General features: G+C 46.5%; 1 protein-coding gene across 1 annotated transcript in view; it reads left to right on the forward strand.

The window, feature by feature from the left end:
* LOC135513359 (ryanodine receptor 2-like) overlaps positions 1-9,887 on the forward strand; it is a 382,179-nt gene that overhangs the window by 327,625 nt on the left and 44,667 nt on the right. Inside the window, 8 exon segments of the mRNA XM_064936287.1 lie at positions 4,470-4,550; positions 4,756-4,844; positions 4,965-5,093; positions 5,627-5,731; positions 7,498-7,716; positions 8,045-8,573; positions 8,576-8,709; positions 8,800-9,006. Coding sequence (XP_064792359.1) covers positions 4,470-4,550; positions 4,756-4,844; positions 4,965-5,093; positions 5,627-5,731; positions 7,498-7,716; positions 8,045-8,573; positions 8,576-8,709; positions 8,800-9,006 — 1,493 coding nt within the window.

The raw sequence follows: 9,887 nt of genomic DNA on the forward strand, positions 1-9,887 counted from the left end.
TTGTGTCCCAGGTGTATCATGTGTCCCAGGTGTATAATGTGTCCCAGGTGTATCATGTGTCCCAGGTGTATCTTGTGTCCCAGGTGTATCATGTGTCCCAGGTGTATCTTGTGTCCCAGGTGTATCATGTGACCCAGGTGTATCTTGTGTCCCAGGTGTATCATGTGTCCCAGGTGTATCATGTGTCCCAGGTGTATCATGTGTCCCAGGTGTATAATGTGTCCCAGGTGTATCATGTGTCCCAGGTGTATCTTGTGTCCCAGGTGTATCTTGTGTCCCAGGTGTATCATGTGTCCCAGGTGTATCATGTGTCCCAGGTGTATCATGTGTCCCAGGTGTATCATGTGTCCCAGGTGTATCATGTGTCCCAGGTGTATAATGTGTCCCAGGTGTATCTTGTGTCCCAGGTGTATCATGTGTCCCAGGTGTATCATGTGTCCCAGGTGTATCTTGTGTCCCAGGTGTATCATGTGTCCCAGGTGTATCATGTGTCCCAGGTGTATCATGTGTCCCAGGTGTATCATGTGTCCCAGGTGTATCATGTGTCCCAGGTGTATCTTGTGTCCCAGGTGTATCTTGTGTCCCAGGTGTATATTGTGTCCCAGGTGTATCATGTGTCCCAGGTGTATCATGTGTCCCAGGTGTATCTTGTGTCCCAGGTGTATCATGTGTCCCAGGTGTATCATGTGTCCCAGGTGTATCATGTGTCCCAGGTGTATCTTGTGTCCCAGGTGTATCATGTGTCCCATGTGTATTATGTGTCCCAGGTGTCCCAGGTGTATCATGTGTCCCAGGTGTATCATGTGTCCCAGGTGTATCATGTGTCCCAGGTGTATCATGTGTCCCAGGTGTATCATGTGTCCCAGGTGTATCTTGTGTCCCAGGTGTATCATGTGTCCCAGGTGTATCTTGTGTCCCAGGTGTATCTTGTGTCCCAGGTGTATCATGTGTCCCAGGTGTATCATGTGTCCCAGGTGTATCGTGTGTATCATGTGTCCCAGGTGTATCTTGTGTCCCAGGTGTGTCATGTGTCCCAGGTGTATCATGTGTCCCAGGTGTATCATGTGTCCCAGGTGTATCATGTGTCCCAGGTGTATCATGTGTCCCAGGTGTATCATGTGTCCCAGGTGTATCTTGTGTCCCAGGTGTATCATGTGTCCCATGTGTATTATGTGTCCCAGGTGTCCCAGGTGTATCATGTGTCCCAGGTGTATCATGTGTCCCAGGTGTATCATGTGTCCCAGGTGTATCATGTGTCCCAGGTGTATCATGTGTCCCAGGTGTATCATGTGTCCCAGGTGTATCATGTGTCCCAGGTGTATCTTGTGTCCCAGGTGTATCATGTGTCCCAGGTGTATCATGTGTCCCAGGTGTATCATGTGTCCCAGGTGTATCTTGTGTCCCAGGTGTATCATGTGTCCCAGGTGTATTATGTGTCCCAGGTGTCCCAGGTGTATCATGTGTCCCAGGTGTATCATGTGTCCCAGGTGTATCTTGTGTCCCAGGTGTATCATGTGTCCCAGGTGTATCTTGTGTCCCAGGTGTATCATGTGTCCCATGTGTATTATGTGTCCCAGGTGTCCCAGGTGTATCATGTGTCCCAGGTGTATCATGTGTCCCAGGTGTATCTTGTGTCCCAGGTGTATCTTGTGTCCCAGGTGTATCATGTGTCCCAGGTGTATCATGTGTCCCAGGTGTATCTTGTGTCCCAGGTGTATATTGTGTCCCAGGTGTATCTTGTGTCCCAGGTGTATCTTGTGTCCCAGGTGTATCATGTGTCCCAGGTGTATCATGTGTCCCAGGTGTATCTTGTGTCCCAGGTGTATATTGTGTCCCAGGTGTATCTTGTGTCCCAGGTGTATCTTGTGTCCCAGGTGTATCTTGTGTCCCAGGTGTATCATGTGTCCCAGGTGTATCATGTGTCCCAGGTGTATCATGTGTCCCAGGTGTATCTTGTGTCCCAGGTGTATCTTGTGTATCTTGTGTCCCAGGTGTATCATGTGTCCCAGGTGTATCTTGTGTCCCAGGTGTATCATGTGTCCCAGGTGTATCATGTGTCCCAGGTGTATCATGTGTCCCAGGTGTATCTTGTGTCCCAGGTGTATCTTGTGTATCTTGTGTCCCAGGTGTATCTTGTGTATCTTGTGTCCCAGGTGTATCATGTGTCCCAGGTGTATCATGTGTCCCAGGTGTATCATGTGTCCCAGGTGTATCATGTGTCCCAGGTGTATCATGTGTCCCAGGTGTATCTTGTGTATCTTGTGTCCCAGGTGTATCATGTGTCCCAGGTGTATCTTGTGTCCCAGGTGTATCATGTGTCCCAGGTGTATCATGTGTCCCAGGTGTATCATGTGTCCCAGGTGTATCATGTGTCCCAGGTGTATCATGTGTCCCAGGTGTATCATGTGTCCCAGGTGTATCTTGTGTATCTTGTGTCCCAGGTGTATCATGTGTCCCAGGTGTATCTTGTGTCCCAGGTGTATCATGTGTCCCAGGTGTATCATGTGTCCCAGGTGTATCATGTGTCCCAGGTGTATCATGTGTCCCAGGTGTATCTTGTGTCCCAGGTGTATCTTGTGTATCTTGTGTCCCAGGTGTATCATGTGTCCCAGGTGTATCATGTGTCCCAGGTGTATCATGTGTCCCAGGTGTATCATGTGTCCCAGGTGTATCATGTGTCCCAGGTGTATCATGTGTCCCAGGTGTATCTTGTGTCCCAGGTGTATCTTGTGTCCCAGGTGTATCATGTGTCCCAGGTGTATCATGTGTCCCAGGTGTATCTTGTGTCCCAGGTGTATCATGTGTCCCAGGTGTATCATGTGTCCCAGGTGTATCTTGTGTCCCAGGTGTATCATGTGTCCCAGGTGTATCTTGTGTCCCAGGTGTATCTTGTGTCCCAGGTGTATCATGTGTCCCAGGTGTATCTTGTGTCCCAGGTGTATCTTGTGTATCTTGTGTCCCAGGTGTATCATGTGTCCCAGGTGTATCATGTGTCCCAGGTGTATCATGTGTCCCAGGTGTATCTTGTGTCCCAGGTGTACCTTGTGTCCCAGGTGTATCATGTGTCCCAGGTGTATCATGTGTCCCAGGTTTATCTTGTGTCCCAGGTGTATCATGTGTCCCAGGTGTATCTTGTGTCCCAGGTGTACCTTGTGTCCCAGGTGTATCATGTGTCCCAGGTGTATCATGTGTCCCAGGTGTATCATGTGTCCCAGGTGTATCTTGTGTCCCAGGTGTATCTTGTGTCCCAGGTGTATCATGTGTCCCAGGTGTATCATGTGTCCCAGGTGTATCTTGTGTCCCAGGTGTATCATGTGTCCCAGGTGTATCTTGTGTATCTTGTGTCCCAGGTGTATCATGTGTCCCAGGTGTATCATGTGTCCCAGGTGTATCATGTGTCCCAGGTGTATCTTGTGTCCCAGGTGTATCTTGTCCCAGGTGTATCTTGTGTCCCAGGTGTATCCCAGGTGTATCTTGTGTCCCAGGTGTATCATGTGTCCCAGGTGTATCATGTGTCCCAGGTGTATCATGTGTCCCAGGTGTATCTTGTGTCCCAGGTGTATCATGTGTCCCAGGTGTATCATGTGTCCCAGGTGTATCTTGTGTATCTTGTGTCCCAGGTGTATCTTGTGTCCCAGGTGTATCTTGTGTCCCAGGTGCATCATGTGTCCCAGGTGTATCTTGTGTCCCAGGTGTATCATGTGTCCCAGGTGTATCTTGTGTCCCAGGTGTATCTTGTGTCCCAGGTGTATCTTGTGTCCCAGGTGTATCTTGTGTCCCAGGTGTATCATGTGTCCCAGGTGTATCTTGTGTCCCAGGTGTATCTTGTGTCCCAGGTGTATCATGTGTCCCAGGTGTATCTTGTGTCCCAGGTGTATCTTGTGTCCCAGGTGTATCATGTGTCCCAGGTGTATCTTGTGTCCCAGGTGTATCATGTGTCCCAGGTGTATCTTGTGTCCCAGGTGTATCTTGTGTCCCAGGTGTATCATGTGTCCCAGGTGTATCTTGTGTCCCAGGTGTATCTTGTGTCCCAGGTGTATCTTGTGTCCCAGGTGTATCATGTGTCCCAGGTGTATCTTGTGTCCCAGGTGTATCTTGTGTCCCAGGTGTATCTTGTGTCCCAGGTGTATCATGTGTCCCAGGTGTATCTTGTGTCCCAGGTGTATCATGTGTCCCAGGTGTATCTTGTGTCCCAGGTGTATCTTGTGTCCCAGGTGTATCTTGTGTCCCAGGTGTATCTTGTGTCCCAGGTGTATCATGTGTCCCAGGTGTATCATGTGTCCCAGGTGTATCTTGTGTCCCAGGTGTATCATGTGTCCCAGGTGTATCTTGTGTCCCAGGTGTACCTGGGTTTTACTCCACACCTCAGTCAGATCAGTAGTGATTGTGGATCAAAACCAGCCAGCTCTGTTATTGATGCTCTCTGCTGTCCCTCCCGTGTGTCCGTCTGTCTCCCCGCCGCCATACAGGAGAGAAGGTGATGCAGGACGACGAGTTCACCTGTGACCTGTTCCGCTTCCTGCAGCTGCTCTGTGAAGGTCACAACTCAGGTAAGAGGTACTGTAGTCTAGCCCAAGTCCCGCTAGACTTCCAGTCTGGCTCACCCACTGTTGCCCCCTCCCCCTAGTCGAACCCCATCTCCTCTCTGTTTCCTAGTTGTTTCCCAGTTGTACCTGGAATCTGTCATTGTGGTCGTGCACCACTATAGAACGCTGTATGTGTTGTTGTTCTTCCCTTCCGCCTCGATGTGGAAAGGCTTTCAGAATTACCTGAGAACACAGACGGGGAACAACACTACGGTCAACATCATCATCTCTACCGTGGACTACCTTCTGAGGGTTCAGGTGAGCTCACCTTTTACACTCTTCTAAGGGTTATATTGTTACAGCGCTTCAACTCTGCTCAATGGAGTCATCCTACTGTTGATAACCACTTGTCGATGTGGCTCTTCTCTCGACACACAGGAATCAATCAGTGATTTCTACTGGTACTATTCGGGAAAGGACGTCATTGATGAACAAGGACAGCGCAATTTCTCCAAGGCAATTAACGTCGCCAAACAGGTCTTCAATACTCTCACAGAGTACATACAGGTACTGTTGATTCCAGGGCTACCCTTATTCTCCCTTCATATAGTAAGGTAAAATGTTTTCACAGGCAGACTTATGTACCATGATGTGTTTTTTGTTGTTGTGTTGTAGGGCCCGTGGACTGGGAACCAGCAGAGTCTAGCTCACGGCCGTCTATGTTTTTGTGTTGTAGGGTCCGTGGACTGGGAACCAGCAGTCTAGCTCACGGCCGTCTGTGTTTTTGTGTTGTAGAGACCGTGGACTGGGAACCAGCAGAGTGTAGCTCACAGCCGTCTGTGTTTTTGTGTTGTAGGGTCCGTGGACTGGGAACCAGCAGAGTGTAGCTCACGGCCGTCTGTGTTTTTGTGTTGTAGAGACCGTGGACTGGGAACCAGCAGAGTCTAGCTCACGGCCGTCTGTGTTTTTGTGTTGTAGGGTCCGTGTACTGGGAACCAGCAGAGTCTAGCTCACAGCCGTCTGTGTTTTTGTGTTGTATGGTCCGTGGACTGGGAACCAGCAGAGTCTAGCTCACGGCCGTCTGTGTTTTTGTGTTGTAGGGTCCGTGTACTGGGAACCAGCAGAGTCTAGCTCACAGCCGTCTGTGGGACGCTGTCGTTGGCTTCCTCCATGTCTTCGCTCACATGCAGATGAAGCTGTCACAGGTCAGTAGCATTGGATTACTATGCAGTAGTAGCAGTAGTAGTAGTAGTAGTAGTAGTAGTAGTAGTAGTAGTAGTAGTAGGAGTAGCAGTAGTAGTAGTAGTAGTAGTAGTAGCAGTAGTAGTAGTAGTGATAGTAGTAGTAGTAGTAGTAGTAGTAACAATTGTAGTAGTAACAATCGTAGTAATAGTAACAATTGTAGTAGTAACAATAGTAGTAATAGTAACAATAGTAGTAGTAGTAGTAGTGGATAGTAACAATAGTAGTAGTGGGTAGTAACAATCGTAGTAGTAACAATAGTAGTAGTGGTAGTAGTAGTAACAAATAGTAGTAACAATAGTAGTAGTGGTTAGTAACAATAGTAGTAGTGGGTAGTAACAATAGTAGTAGTGGTAGTAACAATCGCAGTAGTGGTAGTAACAATAGTAGTAGTGGTTAGTAACAATCGTAGTAGTGGTAGTAACAATAGTAGTAGTTAGTAACAATCGTAGTAGTGGTAGTAACAATAGCAGTAGTGGTAGTAACAATAGTAATAGTTGTAGTTTTAGTGGTAGTGGTATTAACAATAGTAGTAGTAGTAGTAACAATAGTAGTAGTAGTAGTACTGGTGGTAACAATAGTACTAGTTGTAGTAACAATAGTAATAGTTGTAGTAACAATAGTAATAGTTGTAGTAACAATAGTAATAGCTGTAGTAACAATAGTAATAGTTGTAGTAACAATAGTAATAGTAGTAGTACTGGTGGTAACAATAGTACTAGTTGTAGTAACAATAGTAATAGTTGTAGTACTGATGTAACACTATTAATGTGAGTAGTTTTAGTGGTAGTAGCAGTAACAATAGCAGTAATATTGGTTGTAGTAGTAGTAACAATAGTAATAGTAGTAGGTTTAGTGGTAGTAGCAGTAACAATAGCAGTGGTGGTAGTAGTTGTAACAATAGTAATAGTATCAGTGGTGGTAACAATAGTATTCATAGTAGTAACAATAGTAGTAGTTGAAGTAGTAGTATTAGTAGTAGCAGCAACTATAGTAGTAATTGTAGTAACAATAGTAGCATTAGTAACAATAGTAGTAGTAGTTGTAACAATAGTAGCAGTGGTAGTAAAAATAGTAGTAGTAACAATATTGCTAGTAGTGCCAATAGTAGTAGTATTAGTAGTAGTAGTAGCAGTAGTAGCAGTAGTACTAGTGGCAGTAACAATAGTAGTAGTAACAATAGTAGCATTAGTAACAATAGTAGTAGTAGTAGTAGTAGTAGTAGTAGTAGTAGCAGTGGCAGTAGTAGCAGAAGTGCTAGTGGTGGCAGTAGTAGCAGTAGTGGCAGTAGTAGTAGTAGTAGTAGTGGCAGTAGTAGTAGTAGTAGTAGCAGTGGCAGTAGTAGTAGCAGTAGTAGTGGTAGTAGTAATAGTAGTAACAGCAGTAGTAGTAGTAGTAGTAGTAGTAGTAGTAACAGCAGTAGTAGTAGTAGCAGTAGTAGTAGTAGTAGTAATAGTAGTAACAGCAGTAGTAGTAGTAGTAGTAGTAGTAGTAGCAGCAGTAGTAGTAGTAGGTGTAGTAGGTGTAGTAGTAGTAGGTGTAGTAGGTGTAGTTGTAGTAGTAGTAGTAGCAGCAGCAGTAGTTGTAGTATTAGGTGTAGTAGTAGTGGGTGTAGTAGTAGTAGTGGGTGTAGTAGTTGCAGCAGCAGCAGCATTGGCAATATCCACATCCATGTTTTATTGATGCTCTGAACAGTTTTCTAAGTGCATTGTTGTTGTCCTTCCTTCAGGACTCGAGCCAGATAGAGTTGTTGAAAGAGTTGATGGATCTGCAGAAAGACATGGTTGTGATGCTGCTGTCCATGCTGGAAGGCAACGTGGTCAACGGAACCATTGGGAAGCAGATGGTCGACATGCTAGTAGAGTCCTCCAACAACGTGGAGATGATCCTCAAGTTCTTCGACATGTTCCTTAAACTCAAAGACCTGACGTCGTCCGACGCCTTCAAGGTACTTTTGTGTACTTTTGTACTTGTAATGTACTTTTAATGTACTTTTGTACTTGTAATGTACTTTTAATGTACTTTTGTACTTTTAATGTGTTTTTAATATACTTTTGTACTTTTAATTTACTTTTAATGTACTTTTGTACTTTTAATGTGTTTTCAATGTACTTTTAATTTACTTTTAATGTACTTTTGTACTTTTAATGTGTTTTTAATGTACTTTTAATGTGTTTTTAATGTACTTTTAATGTACGTTTGTACTTTTAATGTACATTGAGTATCTTGATCAGTATCTTTCAAATGCAGTGAAATGTTTTATTATTGCTATAAAGGAGTACGACCCGGATGGTAAAGGGGTCATCTCCAAGAGAGACTTCCACAAAGCCATGGAGAGCCACAAGCACTACACCCAGTCTGAGACAGAGTTCCTGCTGTCCTGTGCGGAGCCTGACGAGAATGAGCTGTTGGACTACGAGGAGTTTGTGGAGCGTTTCCACGAGCCGGCCAAAGACATCGGCTTCAACGTGGCCGTGCTTCTGACCAACCTGTCCGAACACATGCCCCACGACACGCGCCTGCAGACCTTCCTGGAGCTGGCTGAGAGTGTGCTGAATTACTTCCAGCCTTACCTGGGCCGTATCGAGATCATGGGCAGTGCCAAGCGCATCGAGAGGGTCTACTTCGAGATCAGCGAGTCCAGTCGTACGCAGTGGGAGAAGCCCCAGGTCAAAGAGTCCAAACGACAGTTCATCTTCGACGTGGTCAACGAGGGCGGGGAAAAGGAGAAGATGGAGCTGTTCGTTAACTTCTGCGAGGACACCATCTTTGAGATGCAGCTGGCCGCCCAGATGTCCGACATCGGGAGCGGTCGGCCATGAAGGAGGAGAGCGAGAAGGAGAAACCGGAAGAGGAGAGCCCTGAGATGGGCTTCTTCTCTGTGACCACGGTCCGGACCGCCCTGTTGGCGCTACGCTACAACGTCATGTTCCTGATGAATGTAAATGTATTTCATTTGACAATATCAAAAGTATATATCTACAGCCAGTCGATCCATTTAAAGATGACCAAGAACGTCTTTCCTCTACAGGTTCTGTCCATGAAGAGCCTGAAGAAGCAGATGAAGAGGATGAAGAAGATGACAGTGAAGGACATGGTGATGACGTTGCTCTCCTTCTATTGGTCCGTCATCATGGGCCTGTTCCACTTTACCTTCAGCGTCTCCAGAGGGTTCTGCAGAATCATGTACAACACCTTCCTAGGAGGCAGTCTGGTGGAGGGAGCCAAGACTATGAAGGTGAGAACCGCTTTTAGTGTCTGTCTCATTTCTTGTGTTGGTGTGTATTAGATGGTGTGGTGTGTATTAGATGGTGTGGTGTGTATTAGATGGTGTGGTGTATATTAGCTGGTGTGGTATGTATTAGCTGGTGTGGTGTATATTAGATGGTGTGGTGTATATTAGCTGGTGTGGACATTATGGGACTTGCTCATCCACAAGAGCATTACTGAGGTCGGCACTGATGTTGGGTGATTCGACCTGTCTCGCAGTCGGCATTTCAATTCATCCCAAAGGTGTTTGATGGGGTTTAGGTCAGGTCTGTTTAGGTCTATGCATTCAGGCAGGTAGCGTTCTCCTGGCATCCGCCAAACTCAGATTTGTCCCGACGTCGGACTGCCAGAAGCATGATTCATCACTCCAGAGAACTCATTTCCACTGCTTCAGAGTCCAATGGCGGCGAGCTTTACACCACTCCAGCCGACGCTTGGCATTGCACTTGATGATCTTAGGCTTGTGTGCGGCTGCTCGGCCATGGAAACCCATTTTATGAAGCTCCCGTCGAATAGTTCTTGTGCTGACGTTGCTTCCAGAGGCAGTTGGGAACTCTGTAGTGAGTGTTGCAAACGAGGACAAACTATATTTACGATATGCGCAATTTAGCACTTGGTGGTCCCGTTCTGTGAGGTTGTATGGCCTACCACTTCGCTGCTCAGCCGTTGTTGCTCCTAGAGGTTTCTACTTCACAATAACAACACTGACAGTTGACCGGGGCAGTTCTAGCAGGGCAGAAATTTGACGAACTGACTTGTTGGAAAGGTGGCAACCCATAACGGTGCCACGTTGAAAGTCACTGAGCTCGGGGCCTCCCGGGCGGCGCAGTGGTTAAGGGCTGTGTCACC

Source organism: Oncorhynchus masou, chromosome 24 (genome assembly GCF_036934945.1).
Source record: "Oncorhynchus masou masou isolate Uvic2021 chromosome 24, UVic_Omas_1.1, whole genome shotgun sequence".
In the NCBI taxonomy this organism is placed as follows: Eukaryota; Metazoa; Chordata; class Actinopteri; order Salmoniformes; family Salmonidae; genus Oncorhynchus; species Oncorhynchus masou.